Below are 17,811 nucleotides of genomic sequence, written 5' to 3' on the forward strand. Positions count from 1 at the left end.
GCCATCCACCAGCCGGCGCCAACCACATGAGATGCTCGTGCGCCCCGTTCTGATGGAGCCCTCTGCCGCCTCCCCGCCACCCCTGTTCGTGTCCCTGAAGAGGAGACGGGCAGGGATTTCGCTCCCTGCCGCCAAGTGACTGGGATGCGTGAGCGTGTGAGACGTTAGTGTGTCCCCGTCAGATGGAGAGCCTCTTCGTCGGCCTGCACCAGCTCAGGGGATCTGGCAATTCCCTGAGCCGAATGAGAGGCGCTCCATCTGATTTGGATGTGACTGCCAACCAATGCAATTTGTGCCATCTTCAATTTCATGAATCCATGACTGAAACTTGTAGTATACGCACTCAGGGGCACACACAAGGTGTGGGGTGATTCTGATTACACAGAACTCCCCCGTCCCACTATTACAGACTGAGAGTGGACACCATGTTACCCAACTGTTACCCAACTGTAATTAGCAGGTCACTGGGGATTGGGCGAATCCAACATTAAACCATTCCATTCAAAGTTGCATCATTTTGCCCCAACCCCATCCCAATTTAACCACAAATGATGGCACTTTGACTTAGGGGAGGGGTCTAATTACAGTAAGCAACACATGGTGTCATCCCTATCTAAATGCACAGCGGCAATAGGTGGTGTGTAAGGTATGAAAGCTTTGCATAACTTTTGTGATGTAGCATGGATCTGCTGCGCATGCCCTCATATCACAGAACACAAGCCCACACATATATGTACAGCCAGCTTTGCGTAGGACCTGTGTGTGTACTGCCTCCTGAAACAATTGCAATTTCTCTAGCTCTTCGAATTCTATTCAACCTGCTTTTGGTAAAACACATAATTAATCAGGCAATTCACCATGGTCTGGCATGCCACCACTGGTGTATTTATATTTGGTACATTGTGTGCAGTGCTCACAGGCTCCAGGGTCCAGGGATGCCCGGAACCAAATATACTGCACCCATTTCTTAAATACTTACCCCTCTGGAGTCCCATGTCGAAAGCAGCAGCCCTGTAGAAGTCAGAGAGAAAATGCAGTGGCTGCCATTTTCCTGGTGTTTTGCGCATAGTCACCACTATATGCGCATGCACATTAAGCTGGCCATACAGTTATGTGATTTTGCCTGATATCACCTGATTCCGCAACATCGGACTAAGAAATTGGGTGATATAGGGCAAATCGCATGTGTTTTAGTTCCTATCCAATGTTCCGTCATCAGATCGGAGCCCTTAGATAGCAAGAGCTGCACATAGGATCTGTCGGATAGGACAGCCTCCGGCAGCACTTGGGATATATCACATGTGATCCTGCCACCCGGGATTCTCCTGGGTGGTTCAAGGGGGATTGGCTGGGACTTCTCTCATAGGAGTAGTCACACTAATGTACAGAGGCGTTTAGAGACTAAACCAGGGGTAGCCAACTCCAGTCCTTGAGAGCTACCAACAGTTCACATTTTCCAACCCACCCAGCATGAGCACAGGTGCACTCATTACTCACTGGTACATTTTGAAAGATCCACAGGTGGAGCTAAATACTTCACTTGTGATTCTGTGAGGAGACCTGGAAAATGTTAACTGTTGGTAGCTCTCGAGGACTGGTCTGGTCTAAACCCTCTAAAGCTCAGACTCTGCAGGGCTGCCGGCAGAGAATGCTGCACACAGGCCTCCTCCTCTCTTAAAATACCACTGCATGCAACAGACATAGATTTCAACCACATTTACTATTTTTCATTAATCTGATATAAATAGTTTTACAAACAATGTACACCCCCCTGGAGTCACTGAAACAAATTCTGGCATTTGCGGGTCCGCGTGGAAGGGGAGGGACAAAAATTATGTGAATTGCATCATCTCGCGTCATTTTAATTGTGGCATTGGTGGATTGTGACAGGGCTTTATAATGTCTGCCATCTTATTTGCACCTCCTGATGTGCAGCATTGGGTCTCCTTTCCGGGCTTCTCCTGGAGAGGCAACTTTAAAAGTTGTAAAGAACACAATCAGGCGCAAAAGCTTTTTTTATGATAATGATATTCCACCAGAATAAATAATAAGGAATAGATCTATTTCAATTTATATATGGATCACCAAGCTAATTTACTTTAAAAGTTGGTAAGTATGGTCCAGTGACCAGTCCATGATCCTGTTGCACCAAGTAACTGACCTTCTAATAGAGTAACAATGTATTTATACATTGCATGACCTTTAACCTGATCCATAAATGGTTAAGGTTTATGGATATACAGGGTGAAATGTAATAGGATTAGAGATTCAGAAAGTGAGAGATTTAGTAGGAATTTACCAGTTGTTTTTAAAGCAGCAATCATTTACACTTCAAAACCAGTTTGATTTTTCAGTGTAAATGATTGCTGCTTTAAAAAACCTGTAGATTTCTTACCAAATCTCTCTCTTTCTGAATCTCTCATCCTATTACATTTCACCCTCAGTGTCTAAAGAGACAATCAATAGGTCTACCATAAAAAGGTTGACATGCAGTAGGTTGACAGAGTCAAAAGGTCAAAAGGATTAAAATGTCGACATTAAAAAGGTAGACACATGACAAGGTCGAGATTTGATTTTCATGAATTTTCTTTTTAATCAAGCTTGTTCTTTCGCCACCATCCATGCGGGCATAGAGGAAGATAATAGTGTGCCGAGCATAGCTAGATACTGAGCCCGAAGCATGCGAGCAAAGTGAAGGTAAGCGTTTTAGGTGTCAACAGTTGTTGACACCCCAATAATTTGAAAAACTAATGTTCTACTGTTTCATGTCAACATCTTGACCCTGTTGACCTTTCCCATGTAAAACTTACCCTTGTCGACCTTTTGACCCTTTCTACATTATTGCATGTTGATCTTTTGGGGTAGACATAGTGACTGTCTATCTACACCAGGGGTTCCCAAAGTTTCAGAAATGTTTTTGCGGCACCCTTAGGCTACAGGTTTCGCATTGAGAAAGTCAGAAACAAATTTTAAGTTAAATAAATTGTGTTTAAATCTCATCCTTAGGATCAGTTATGTGGTATTGGACAGGATTCTCTTCTGTTTGTCCACAATTTTACTATTATGATGGACATAAAAAACTTAAATTGGTCCTGGAACCACCAACCCAGTGCACCCCTGCAAGTCCCTAAGGCACCCCAGGGTGCCACGGCACACAGTTTGGGAACCACTGATCTAGACTCTGTCTATCTAATAATCCACACCCACCCATAAAGGAGAAGAGGCATTCAGGCAATTCCTCTGTCCACCTGTAGGCCAGTCTGACTCTATACCTGTGTGTGGTCAAATATTTGGAATGTTGCCAATCAAAAAAAAACAAAAAAAAAGAACAGAGAAAAACCACTTGTATGCTGTAGAGTGCATGGTGACTGAGAGCGACAGAAAGGGAGCAATCAGGAGAACATGTCTGGTGGAAATGTCAGATGTGATTAAGTTCTTGCACTGCATTAGATCATTTATGTCTACAAACTGAAATTCACTGAACATATGATACATCTCCCCCATTTTTAAGCATCATCTCAATATCTGCATTATAGTGAGGGTGTTGTTATGAAGAGGCAAAGATGTAATTAATTCAATCCAGATCATTTACATTGTGGTTAATTTGGAACGCATTATAAAGGGAAATATTTCAAAGAGTGGAAGCTGTGTATAAACTAATTCCTATTAGCCGAATGTGTGTACTAAATGCTTTCATTATTTTTCAATTAAAAATGTGATTTTTACCTTTTTTAACTTCTTTCAAGCATCTACCCTCCACACTTTCTCAGTGCAGCAAAGAATCCATGCAGACTAAAATGTGCAGGGTTACAGAATCTCTGTGGGTTATCTGCGGAATTTCAGCATTTATGGCCACAATTAGGAGACACACCAGCTGTTCCTGAGCAGTGGGATGTTATCTTTGTGAGAAAGGAATATGGGAAATAAGATTTGCAGTTAAAAGAACAGAAAAAAATTAAGCAGGAAAATGTTGTAATAGCGAGTCAAACATGACAAACTAGTGTAATTTCTACAATCCGACAGGAACCTATCCATCTAAATGTCATCAATATATAAACAGTTTGGATTTGGATTTTTCACTCTTACCCTAAAGCAGTTATTACTGTACATACACATGGTTTGAGACCTCCACACAGGTCTTTGTGTGTTGTACAGATAAAAGGTCCTGTAGTCATAGTAGGTTAGTCTCACCTCCCTGAGCTGCAGGAAGGGGAGCAAGCTCCCCTGACACCTCATTCAGCACTCATTTATAAGGGAAGGGGAGGAAGGCTGCTGACAGAAAGTTGCAGAAGTGGAACACCCCTGACTTGCTGCAGAGCTAAATACAGCACTAGTTTCTGACATTCTCTGGTCCTTCTACCCTGTTACCCAGACTGTGGCCATCCTCTCCTGGTGACATCTAGCAGCAAATGTGTTCAGTCTGCAGGCTTCTTGTGGAGATTGGATTGCTGGATGGGATACAGATGACCCTCTCCTGCTGTAATACACCCACCATTCATTTGCCTAAGGGTGCAGCTGAGACCCAGATCTCCTCACAGGTTATTGTGTGGCAGACAAGTCCGGAATGGACAGGAAGAAACATGGGACAGATTGCATGTGTGACTACACTGGGGGAATTGCCAAAAACTCCCAGATGCTGCTAGTTATGTCTCTCAGAGGGCTGTACAGCTGGGAGGTGTAGTGGAGCCTGGAGTAGCAGCCCCCTTGCCCTGAGATGTGTCTGCAGAGAAAGCTGTGCATGTGCTGGGCTGGGAATGGGACACCTTCCCCTTACAATGCCCTGTACTAGGAGAGAGGTGCCAACAGCACATACTCAGAACAGGGAACAGACACAGTAGTGACTCACCTAAACTTATCCAGCAGCAGCAGCAGCTCATGGTGGGGGTGGGGTGGAACTTGAAAAAGCCTGAAAGTTGGATGGACAGAGCACTGACCACAGGACAGCACATGGCTACACCGGTATGTTGGACTGACCCCTGATGTACCTCTGACTAGTGCAGGCTGACTGTAGGAAAATGCTGGTACTGGGGGCACTGGCTGCATTCTCCATGGCGAGCATCATGACCTATGGATACCTGTGCTGGGACAAAGGTGAGCCGAGTCTGGGACACCAGCAGTCCTTGTATGGAGATCTGATGGAAGATGTGGATGATGTCCGGGGAGTGGGGCACCAGCCTCACATTATATTCATACTGGCTGATGATCAGGGATACCGGGACATTGGGTACCACGGATCTGAGATCAGGACCCCGACACTGGATAGATTAGCTGCGCAGGGAGTAAAGCTGGAGAACTACTATGTGCAGCCTATCTGCTCCCCCTCCAGGAGTCAGTTCATCACTGGGAAGTAAGTGCCGAGTGAGTGAGTGAGTGCTACTTATTATCACGCAGGACATGAGCAATCCTCATCACCGTTGCAGACTTTGCATCCTTCCAATACTGTGTATTGTAGTGGTGGTATGTGCCCGGCAGCAGCAGCAGCAGCCTGTTGCTGTGCTCTATGGTGAATCTATATTGTCGTTACAGTATTGGTAATTAACTTATTAAGTATTGGTATTGTTTGTATTCATTTGTGGATTGTTTTTGTTTGTAGTTGTAGCCTTTTCTAAGTGATCTGGTGTGTGTGTGTGTGTGTGTGTGTGTGTGTGTGTGTGTGTGTGTGTGTGTGTGTGTGTGTGTGTGTGTGTGTGTGTGTGTGTGTGTGTGTGTGTGTGTGTGTGTGTGTGTGTGTGTGTGTGTGTGTGTGTGTCATCTAAATAATAATTGTAATGAGATTCGATTTATCATTCAGAGCTCAGGAAAACACTATTTCCCCAGGTTGTTATATATTATTATTAACATAACTGTGTGTCAGCAGCACACGGGCTGTGCTAGGCGGTTACACCAGTAGATCCCGGCACTGCTGTTGCTCGCTGCAGATGAGCTCATTAGTTGTTAGGTTACTGAGTGTAATAAATTACATCCAGTGTCTAACAATCTGCAGAAATGTCTAGGAGTCGGAGGAGGCTTGGCATTAAGGTAAACCTGTCAGGCTTTTAGTAATGCTTCTGGAGCAAGTTAACGTTCAAGAAACAGAATAATAATTATTATGGAGTTTTTATAGTTTACTCATATAACTTACATGAACAACATTTTCCAACCAAGCCACAGGACTTCAGGCTTCTAAAACATGAGTACTGATTTTTCTTTTTGGGGAAGTGGGGATCATTTGTATCTTATGTCTGTACTGTATGTATGATTGCAAGGACTAAAACATATATTAGAGGGTAATTGTTCCAGCTCTGGTCCTCTTTATTCACCTGCAGGGTCATTTAGGAAGGCAAAACTGACCCACCATGTACTGTAAGCTGCGGTTTTTTTAAAGTTATATTTGTTTTTTTGCATATGGATTTGCAGGTCAGGATTCTGTTGGGCAGAGGAGGTACATTTAAAATTAAGTTTGGACCATACACACTTTCTAGGTAAAGGGTTCTTAACCAGGGCCTTGATGGCTAACCTTGACACTCCAGATGTTTTTAAACTACACATCCCAGCATGCTCTGCTTCAGTTTTGCTTTTTTGGCCATGCTGAATTTGATGCAGAGCATGCTGAACAACAGTTGGAGTTTCAAGGTTAGCCATCAAGGTCCTAGGGCACAGGTCTTCAACCTGTGGCCCTCCAGATGTTGTGGAACTACATATCCCAGCATGCCCTGAGTTTTTTTGGCATGCACTTATAGGAAAAAAATGTGGCAATGCATGTTGGAACATGTAGTTTCACAACATCTGGAGGGCCCCAGGTTGAAGACCCATGTCCTAGGGCAATGATAGCTAACCTTGACACTCCAGCTGTTGTTGAACTACATATCCCAGCATGCTCTGCTACAGTTATGCTACAGTTATGCTATTTGGCCATGCTAAAAATGATGTAGGGCATGCTGGGATGTGTAGTTGATCAACAGCTGGAGTGTCAAGGTTAGCCATCACTGTCCTAGGGGTACACAATATATAAGCTGGGGGTAGGTGACACACTCATTTGTTTTTTTTTAGAAAACAGGGGACATAGGAGCCATATTTACTTGGTGTACTGAGGCCAGTGGCTATTTATTTATTTATCAACAGTTACTTACATAGCGCACACATGTTCCGCAGCACTTTACAGAGAATATTTGAACATTCACATCAGTCCCTGCGTCTGTGGAGCTTACAATCTACAGTACAATCCTAACCTACCACATCTACACGCAGACATATTCTAGGGTTAATTTTGTTAGAAGCCAAATAACCTACCAATATATTTTTTGGAATGTGGGATATGATCTTGAACAGCGCTTCACTGGCCCTCACAGGCATCACCATCCTGAGTAGTTACTGAAGAGTGATCTTTGGGTGCAGCATTGGATCTATGGATCTAACTGGAGCAGTTGTGTTAATACCTCCATCTCTGATTACGGCCTCTAGTCTAAAGTTTTGGGTTCTGGTGAAACAGGTTTGTATTGTAGTGTGGTGTTTGTGTGTACACACCGATATTGTCATGTGTTCTTTGATACCCCTTTCAGACAGAAAAAATCCCAAAAACCCAGGTATTTCCCGGATACAAAAACCCGGGTACAACTAGGCAGCAAGGGGCTGACCCCCTTTCACACAGGAGCAAAAACCCGGGTATTTCCCGTGTTGACCCCTTTCACACAGAAGCCGGATTATTCCTGCAAAACTCTGTGTGTCATAAGAATAGGACAGTTTTAAAGGCACACAGAGATGAGGTCATCAAAAGTGGGTGGTGACTGCTCACTGCATTGCATTAACCATGGCATGACACAAGGATATGTTGTAAACAAGTTTTATTGTTTTTATATACTGGAAGGTACATGTTACCTCACATGGCTGTCAGTATATTTGCAATGTTTGAGTACACTGTGGCATCTTTGACTGTCCCAGTCATCTGTTTGCCGATATCCTCCTCCCCTCTCACTGCCAGCAGCTCTCACCTCTTGCTTCTACCAGTGGGCCATGCTATCCTTTTTTCAGCTCCCTAATGACCTCAGAGGCCAGCTCCATTGCCATGCCCTCCCAGCCAATCAGAGAAGCCTATCCTCACAACCAATCAGCCAGCACCCCACCAGGAGAGCCAATCAGTGCCTAACAATGTGTAATAATCCCCAAAACCCGGGTCGTTTCCTTTCAGACAGCCGGCGACCCGGGTTTTTGGAATACAGACCCGGGAAAAACCCAGGTAAGTACCTGGGTCGAAGTCCCGGAACTTTAGACCCGTGTTGACCCTTTCAGACAGAAGAAAAACCCGGGTCAACACGGCAAGAGCAGGGAAATTCCCGGGTCTTTTTTTCTGTCTGAAAGGGGTATTATTTTTACTTTGGTGTTGCCTTGTGATAAATAGTATAGCATGTTATGTTGTATTTATTTACAGTTTCTTATATAGCGCAGAATATTCCGTTGCGCTTTACAGTTGGAAACAACAGTGATTAAACAAACTGGTATATACAAACCGACATGGAGGTAGGAGGGCCCTGCTCGCAAGCTTACAATCTATAGGATATTATGAAAACTGAAGTGGTTCAAGCACTTACAGAGATTAGAAACCACTGCTCTAGCTCCTAAATTTACATCTTCAAGTTCAGATTGTGCTTGCCTTTGATTCCCTGGTTTATAGCTGTAACCATGGCCGTAACTATGGGTGTCCAAGTAGTGCCATCACACAGAGCCACTGTCCCATTGCACCTACATCCGGAACAGCACCCTGCAGCCATTAGTGCTACTGCAGAGCTACCTGGAGAGTCCATGGGACGCACTGGCAGCTTGTATAGCCAGGCAGAACTCTACTTCCCAGAGTTGGCAGCTACTCGTGATTATCTCATGGGTTTAGGGGAAAGGCTGGCACAGGGTGTCTTGCCAACCTGCTGCAGTACAAGCTGTAACAAATGCTTTTTTATCAACACAAGAACTTATTTTCATACTGGAGGCGGAAACAAGAAGCAACATGTTATACATGTGTGAATCTTTCATGCACATAATGAGGCAGATGTGGTGTTGAGCGTTTCTTTTAGGAAATGATTTTGCTCGTAGCTATCCTTACTAGTATAGAGAAGGACAGGGGAAAGAAATAGTGTTGCCCTGTAGACAGTGCAGCATGGATATTGTGCACCTACTATAGGGTAGGTACAAGTACACTGTGATGATGACTTGTAGTAAACAGGCAGATATACTGCCAATAAAGAGGCATGTGTACAAATGTAGCCATGCACATCCATCATGGGTGGCTGGCATGACTTGTGTGTGCGTGAATGAGGTACACACCGCTCACCACTGGGTGGCCACTAGGCTGTGACTGATGCATATGCCATTTATGCATCCTGGCAAAGATGAGCATGGCTAATTCTGTTTGTTGAGCTATGGTTCATCACTCCGTTGGGCAGATCCAGCAATCCTGGGGATTCGTCAGCTGCTCTGCAATCTCAGCTCCTCCTCCTCAGTGACATGAGAAGGAATCTGCATGATAACGTCATAGTGCAGCACCCAGCTCCCAGTCACTGAGGAGAAACCAGCATTTCCATGTCACCCATTGGATGTGTGTGGTCCACATTCCTTAGGCTGGGACCACACATATGTGGCAGGTCCACTGCCGCGGGATCTTACCGCAGTATGCTGCGGCTGGTCAGGATGGCAGGATGACTGGATTTCAATGCATGTGTTCAAACATTGTGGCCGAACTGTGTTCCCCTTGAATTCCGGTCAGACAAAACAGTTTGTGTGACCCCCACACAGCCTCCTTCCGGCAAAGTAGGTTGGCCCCTATGTGTGGCCCAGCCTTAGTGATGTCTCTGTGTGCCGATCCCATATATGGTATAATGATTGGAGGTCCCACAGGTGGGGCTGCAATACAGTTCAAAATTCAAATAGGGTCAACCGGTTTTTGCTCTTCAGTTGGAGGGTATGCAGATACTATGAGCTGCAGCTAAGCCAGTGCAGTCTCACAGACTGTATCTGGCTTCATCTGGCAGATCACAGTGGCAGATTGTACCTGGGAGGGCTGCAGTCCTGCAGCCCATAGGTAAAAGCTGCAACTGCTTGTACTGTACAGATAGAATAGTTGCCCATGTCTTCCAATCTTCTTTCAAGTAATATTTATCAAGTGCACAGTATTTAATACAATTATGCAATTGCCATGCCCTCCCCTTTCCTATACATACAATGTACAGTTGCAGACACAAAAAAGGCATACTTGCCGACTTTTCATGTGCCTCTCCGGGAGAAACCCCCACCTTCCCGGGAGCCGGGAGGGGGACCCGATTTTTGGGAGACTCCCAGCCATTCCGGGAGGGTAGGCAAGTATGAAAAAAGGTACAGGTCATAAAAAACGGTGCTGTACCCGCCAAGGTACAGTTGTAGGGTATGTATCTGGGGTATGCGCATGTTCAGTTCAGAGGCCGATACGACGCATGCATTGGTCCCAGTGCCTGTCATCTACAGTGTAAAGGTGTCGGGATGTGATTTAGCTTCTATGGACTGCTGCCAAAGCAGCTCATAAAAGCTAGGGGCATGCGCATGCGCAGTATCAAAGATGATACTGCGGCTGCGCATGTGCAGGTCCCGGGACCGCAGTGGATTGTGGCCAGCAGCAGCTCCTTTCTTACACTGAAGTACACTGAGAACAAGTATTAAAATGTACCACAACAGCGCATGTGATAAGTAAAGTCCCAGTCTCTCATTCCACATTACATGTAAAGATAAACAAAAAAAATTATATCAGGAAGAAAGTTGTAAACTATATACATAGGCATGCGCAGCACATTTTATTAGGGGGTGCACCGTCAAAGGGGTGTGCCTAGCACCACCTACTGGGTGTGTCTTACACAGCCAATCAGGTCTGTCTACCATCATATATTTGCTCTCACTACAATAGAAAACATCTCTCAGCCACACAACAATCTCCTGCCTATTTCAGTTTTAATTTTATAATTACTCTGTATAACAGTCCATGCAAATAAAGTCAAAAACATATATGACTGACACAGGCATGTAGTGATATGACAATGGTCTACTACAAGTAACAGTGCAAAACACACGTAATTGAATGATGATAGCTTCTTTTAAAGGAATACAGTTCTAAAAAGCCAAATACTTTGGTAAAAGGTATTGCTGGTTGCTAGCGGCAGGGAGGTGTTTATAAGAGTAGGCACAGCATTAGGGGGTGCCTGTGCACCCCTAACTCTCATTGTGCCCACGCCTATGACTATATTGATTTTGGGTGTAGTTCATAGTTGCCTACCCTCCCACATCTTGTGGGAGAATCCTGCTTCACTGCCCTAAATGTAAACTCAAAGTTTTCACTGCCCTGGCAGAAACTCAGGGGTAGATTTATTAAGCTCGGTGAAGTGATAATCTGTCTGTTTCAAAACAAGCCTGTAACTTCACAGGTAGGAGCTGATTGGCCGGTGATAAAAACCAGACAGTTTATCACTTCACCGAGCTTAATAAATCTACCCCTGAGTAAGAGGACCGAATCTTACACCGGCCACAGGCCCTAAGCTCCAACCCCAAGCCCTCTGCTTACTCACTCCGCAACGCACCACGTAACCAGAGGGGAGCTGGCAACCTAACTGTGACCAGACCCGGCCTTAGACATAGGCAAACTAGGCAATTGCCTAGGGCATTTGGAATGCCATGGGGCATCAGCAGCTTCTGCTGATTAAAATGATATGCAGCATGCCTATATTCTGTGTGTGAGTGAGGCTGTATCTGCATATGAAATAGTGTATTCATGGAAATCACTGTAACATAGCATTCCGTATGCAGGTACAGCCACAGTCACACACAGAATATAGGCATGCTGCATATCATTTTAATCATTGGAAGCTCCTTGTGTGTGCTGGTCATAACAATGCAAATAAGACTGTCTGCGGGTGGGTTGGTTGTGCAATAGTGTTCGGCATATGTGTAAGGGGCATTATGTGTGTCATGTATAAATGCATTAATAATGTGCAACATATGTGTAATGGGCATTATGTGTGTCATGTGTATAAGGGCATTAATAATGTGCAACATATGTGTAAGGGGCATTATGTGTGTCATTATGTGCATGAAGGGCATTAATAAAGGTTGGCATAATGTGTAAGGGGCATTATGGTTATAAGGACATTAATAATGTGTGTCATGTGTAAGGGGCATTACTGTGTGGTATTATCAGGGGTTCCAAGAGAAAGGGGTAGGGGGTACAAATTACCCAGGACAAAGTCTGATGGAAGGGCCCAGTGGGGGCTCCGGGCCCCCTCCCCTTAAGTAACAGCAGCAGCTCTTCTCCTCTGCCCAGCACACACTGCTTTGTGCTGGGTTGCAGTGTGGCTATGGAGGTACTTAAAATACAATATTTTCTCAGGATTTTTTTCTAAGGGTATAATGTGAATAATATGAGGAGTAATGTACATAAGGTAAAGTGGTACTACTGTGTGTTGTAACGTGAATAAGGGACACCATTGCATGATATAATGTGAATAAATTTGCACTACTGTGTGGCATAATTTGAATTGGGGGTACTAATGTGTGGCCATGCCCCTTCCCAGAAAGAACACACCCCTGTTTGGGCTGCGCACCGAATGTGTGCGATGTTTCTATTTAAAATAAAGCGGGTAGGGGCACCAAAATGATGACTGCTATGAGGAGGGTTAACATAGAAACATAGAATTTAACGGCAGATAAGAACCACTTGGCCCATCTAGTCTGCTCCTTTTTTAAACATGTTACCTCAAACCATATTTGATCCTTATTTTTTTGTAACGATATCAATATGCTTATCCCAAGCATGTTTAAATTGTACTACTGTATTTGCGTTTACCACCTCTGATGGTATGCTATTCCACTTATCTACTACTCTTTCCGTGAAGTAATTCTTCCTCACATTTCCCCTGATCTTCCTCCCTCTAGTTTCAGTGCATGTCCTTGTGTTCTGTTGCTCCTCTTCCTGTGAAGAATGTCTCCCACCTGTACCTTGTTAAAACCCTTGATATATTTGAAAGTTTCTATCATGTCCCCCCTTTCCCTTCTCTGCTCTAAAGTATACATATTAAGATCTTTTAGTCTTTCCTGGTACGTTTTGTGATGTAGGCCATGCACCATTTTAGTTGCCCTTCTTTGTACAGTCTCTAATGTATTTATATCCTTCTGGAGATATCGCCTCCAGAACTGAACACAATACTCTAGGTGAGGTTGTACCAATGACCTATACAGTGGCATTATTACTTCTTTCTTTCTACTGCTGATACCTCTCCCTATGCAACCAAGCATCTGACTTGCCTTCTTCATTGCTTTGTTACATTGCCTACCTGCTTTTAAGTCCCCTGAAATAGTGACACCTACAGTAGATCCCTCTCTTCCTCAGTAGTTTCCATTATAGTGCCATTTATACTATATTTAGTCTTTGGATTTCTGAGACCCAAGTGCATGATTTTGCATTTTTTGGCATTAAACTGTAGTTGCCATTCTCTTTTTTTTTTTTTTTTTTTTTTTTTTTTACATATTCTTTATTAGGTTTTTTTTTCAAATAAACATGACATGATTGCATATATACAAAAAGTTAATACATAAAAGATACAATTATTGGACATGTATATCATACAAAAACGTCATTTCCCCTCCCCCCTACCTCCCTGACCCCACCCTAGGAAGCTGAATATAATTATCCACAAAATGGAATATTCCATAATATTTACTGTATAACAATATATCGGTATTACCAGTATCTTTTATTCCACTTAATTGGCAGCACTAGATTGCCGCTGTCGTAGCCAATTACAAACGTTGATATAGCTTTGCCATTGGTTATTTACACATTTCCCACTTTAGACCGGCCACTATGAGCCATATTTCCTTATTAATATCAATCCATATTTACCAATCTTATATTTTGTGACATTGTGCATGTTCCTATATAATTTGATGGTGATTTCACTCATGAATGGGCCTTTCCCACTCTGCCCACAATAAAGTGCCCTGTGCTTTATCAATTTCCTCTGTATTTCCCTATTTGGGATAATTAAACTTATTTTCTATATAAGCTATCATGTGCATCCTGTGTTTCAAATCTCTTATTCTACCTATCTATATATTACATGTGGGAAAAAGAAAGGAAAAAAACAGTTATCCTTTATTCAATAAATTTCAATAAAGTGCATTGTGCCATATTCCTAGTCTATTTTATAATTGTTACCTATAGTGACTATACTATTATTCACCCACTAAGTGTATCTATATTAAGCAGCCGCATTAGGAAAAAGCTCTAGCCAGCGATGCCAGATTCTATAATATTTGGGTAAAGTATTCCTATTCATATGCAAGTATTTTTCATGCTTTATTGTGTAGTTCACTAGGGCTTTCCAACTCATTAGGTTTGGCCCTTCTTTAGCCATCCAATTCCTGGCAATTATTACTTTTGCTAATGAACATGCATTGTTTATATATTGACGGTCCCCTGTCAAGAGATGTGTCGTTTCCACCATATTTAACAGACAGCCTTTTATGCTTAAAGCCGTTCTAGGGAGCCCTGAGTCCTCCAACGTTTGAATCACTCCCTCCCAAAATGATAGGACAGTTTGGCATTGCCATAGAAGATGGATAAAGGTCCCCTCATCATTTTTGCATTTAGGACATATGGCTGATGCTTGGGCATTAAACTTTACTAACCGGGTTGCTGTTAAATATACTCTATGTATGATAAAGAATTGAACTTGTTGAACTCTTATGGCACCCGTAGCCTGTGATACTGAGGCCAGTGCGTGTCGCCACTCCTCCTGTGTTATCAATCCCATATCTTGCACCCACTTTTCCTTCAACTTATCCATGTTTTCCTTCTCCCTATCACTATTTATGTATTTATAGATTTTAGTGACAGTCTTTTCCCCCCTGGCCGCTGTAATTATGGTTTTAATTGGAGACACCGCCAACGCCGGGTAGGACCCGTTAAACTGAGCCCCCAGTGCTGCTTTGATCTGGATATATCTATATAAATAGGATTTTGGTAACTTAAATTCTAGCATCAGCTCTGTGAACGTTTTAATTCGCCTGGAGTTGTAGAATTGGCCAATAGTGCAAATTCCATATTTATTCCATACCTCTTTAATTTGCAGTGCTGTTAATTCCTTAAAAGTATATAAGTCATCTAATGGATGTGATGGATCTATGGTTTGTGAGTCTATTATTTTTTTTACCTCATTCCAAATCTTAATAGCCTGTTTCAGGATAGGGGGATCTTGTACGTGTGTACCTGGCATCAGAATTCTACTGCTTGGACGGTGATGCGGCGCAGCCATTGCCACTATTGCCCTCGCCAAATCACTGTCACTGTCTTCCAAAAACCAGGATCTTAGGTGTTGTAACTGTGCGGCTATATAGTAAAAGCGGAAATTTGGTAGACCTAATCCTCCCTCTGCTTTATTCATCATAAGTTTATTTAATTTGACCTTTGGGCGCGTATTATGCCAAATGAATGAGGACATTTTACTATTAAGTTTCCTAAATATGTCTTTTGGGAGAAAAATTGGAGATTGTTGAATAATATATAACAACTGTGGGAGCAACACCATTTTAATTAAATTTATACGTCCCATAACTGACAAAGGTAATTTGCTCCAGGACTTCAATTTTTTATCTATATGGTTCAGCATTGGGAGAATATTTATCTGAATAAAATCTTCAGTATTGCGGGTAATTTGAATCCCCAAATATTTAAATTTTGTTGTCCACACCATTGTCAGGGGAGGAGCTAGTGTCTTGGCCGGTGTTGGGCCTAGGTATAGAATATGCGATTTCCCCCAATTAATTTTAAAGCTGGAGAGACTCCCAAAAGCTGCGATTGTATCAAATACCACCGGAAGAGAAATCCTGTAGTCATACAGATAAATTAGTAGATCGTCTGCATACAGTGATACAACATCCGTATCCTGCAGCAGACGTATTCCACGGATCTTATTATGGATTCTCAGCATATGTGCCAGGGGTTCAATAGCTAAGGCAAACAACAGGGGGGAAAGGGGACACCCCTGTCGTGTGCCTCTAAAAAGCTCAAATGCTGATGATGTCCAGCCGTTTAAAGATACCCTAGCGGTTGGACAATTATATAGGAGCTGTATCCATTTGATATAGTTGCTTCCCAATCCGAAGCTTTTTAGAGTGGCCCATAAGTAAGGCCATTCCACCACGTCAAACGCCTTAGTGGCGTCCAAGGATACCACAACTGGTTGACTTCCCGCTTCCGGTGGGATTTGTTAAGTCCCCTGAAATAGTGACACCTAGATCCCTCTCTTCCTCAGTAGTTTCCATTATAGTGCCATTTATACTATATTTAGTCTTTGGATTTCTGAGACCCAAGTGCATGATTTTGCATTTTTTGGCATTAAACTGTAGTTGCCATTCTCTTGACCATTTTTCTAATCTACCTAGATCCTCAATCATTTGTTTTACCCCTCCTGGTGTGTCTACCCTGTTGCATACCTTTGTGTCATCTGCAAAAAGGCACATTTTATCCTCAATTCCGTTTGCAATATCACCAATAAAGATATTAAAGAGCACCGGTCCAAGTACAGATCCCTGAGGTACTCCACTTGTAACCTTTCCCTCCTTTGACTGTACTCCGTTTACTACAATTCTCTGTTTTCTGTCCTGCAACCACGCTCTTATCCATTCAACTATCTTAGAATCCAATCCCAAGCTTTCAAGTTTATTTAACAGTCTGCGATGTGGGACAGTGTCAAAAGCTTTACTAAAGTCTAGATAAACTACATCTACAGCACCACCTTGATCTATTACTTTAGTCACCCAGTCAAAAAAGTCAATAAGATTTGTTTGACATGATCTTCCCCCAGTAAACCCATGCTGTTTTGGATCCTGTAAATTGCTGGTTTTGAGATATTCTACAACTCTTTGTTTTAAGAGTGTTTCCATCAATTTCCCTACTACTGATGTAAGGCTCACTGGTCGATAGTTGCTTACTTCTTCCTTTTTTTGCTTTCACAATACTTGCTACTTCTTTTGCAAACCACAAAAGCTTTCTTTTTCTTGTGTTTTTCCTAACTCTTTTGACACAAAGTTCTGTTGCTTTTAGAATTGCACTTTTTCATTTTTCCCACTTATCCTGCACTCTTTCTAAGTTCCTCCACTCTGCCAAAGAATCCCTTACAGTTTCCCATCTCTACAAAATCAGCCTTCCTAAAATCGAACACCTTTGTTTTTGTGTGCGATGCGTCAGTCTCTGTCTTTATTTTGAACCATACTGCTTGATGGTCACTGGATCCCACATTTTCACCCGCATTTATGTCAGATATTCTGTCACCATTTGTAAGTATTAAGTCTAATATTGTGTCCTCACGAGTGGGCTCCCTCACCAATTGCTGGAGGGATGCTCCTTGCAAATAATTCAGCATGTCCCTACTTCTGGTGGAACTTGCAACAGGCAGCTCCCAGTTTACATCAGGTAGATTAAAGTCTCCCATCATTATCACCTCTCCTTTTAATGCCACTGTATTGATGTCCTGCAATAGGCTCTTGTCTAGTTCCGCTTCCTGACCTGGTGGTCTGTAGATCACCCCTATACGAAGAATCGCCTTCTCCCCTGTTTCTATGGTCACCCAAAGGGCCTCAGTTTTTTCTTCAATACTTTGTATTAAGGTAGTCTTTATATTTTTTTTCACATATATTGCAACCCCTCCTCCAATTTTCCCCATTCTGTCCTTCCTAAATAAAGTATATCCTGGTATAGCTATGTCCCAGTCATGGTTTTCATTGCACCATGTCTCTGTAATAGCCACAATATCCAGTTCATCTCTTGTC

At 43.0% G+C, this 17,811-nt stretch overlaps 1 protein-coding gene and 1 long non-coding RNA gene across 2 annotated transcripts in view; one reads left to right on the forward strand and one right to left on the reverse strand.

Annotated features, from left to right (window-relative positions):
- LOC146061726 (uncharacterized) overlaps positions 1 to 5,273 on the reverse strand; it is a 105,497-nt gene extending 100,224 nt beyond the window's left edge. The window contains exons 1-2 of the long non-coding RNA XR_014471192.1: positions 4,847 to 5,273; positions 3,727 to 3,899 (exon numbers count right to left, since the gene is read on the reverse strand). This is a non-coding gene — a long non-coding RNA (uncharacterized LOC146061726). The remainder of the gene's footprint in view (positions 1 to 3,726; positions 3,900 to 4,846) is intronic.
- The window catches only part of ARSJ (arylsulfatase family member J), a 67,001-nt gene continuing 53,407 nt past the window's right edge, over positions 4,218 to 17,811 (forward strand). The window contains exon 1 of the mRNA XM_083174476.1: positions 4,218 to 5,347. Coding sequence (XP_083030602.1) covers positions 5,016 to 5,347 — 332 coding nt within the window. The 5' untranslated portion in view covers positions 4,218 to 5,015. The remainder of the gene's footprint in view (positions 5,348 to 17,811) is intronic.

This window comes from Crinia signifera, chromosome 1, assembly GCF_055691185.1.
Source record: "Crinia signifera chromosome 1, ASM5569118v1, whole genome shotgun sequence".
NCBI lineage: Eukaryota > Metazoa > Chordata > Amphibia > Anura > Myobatrachidae > Crinia > Crinia signifera.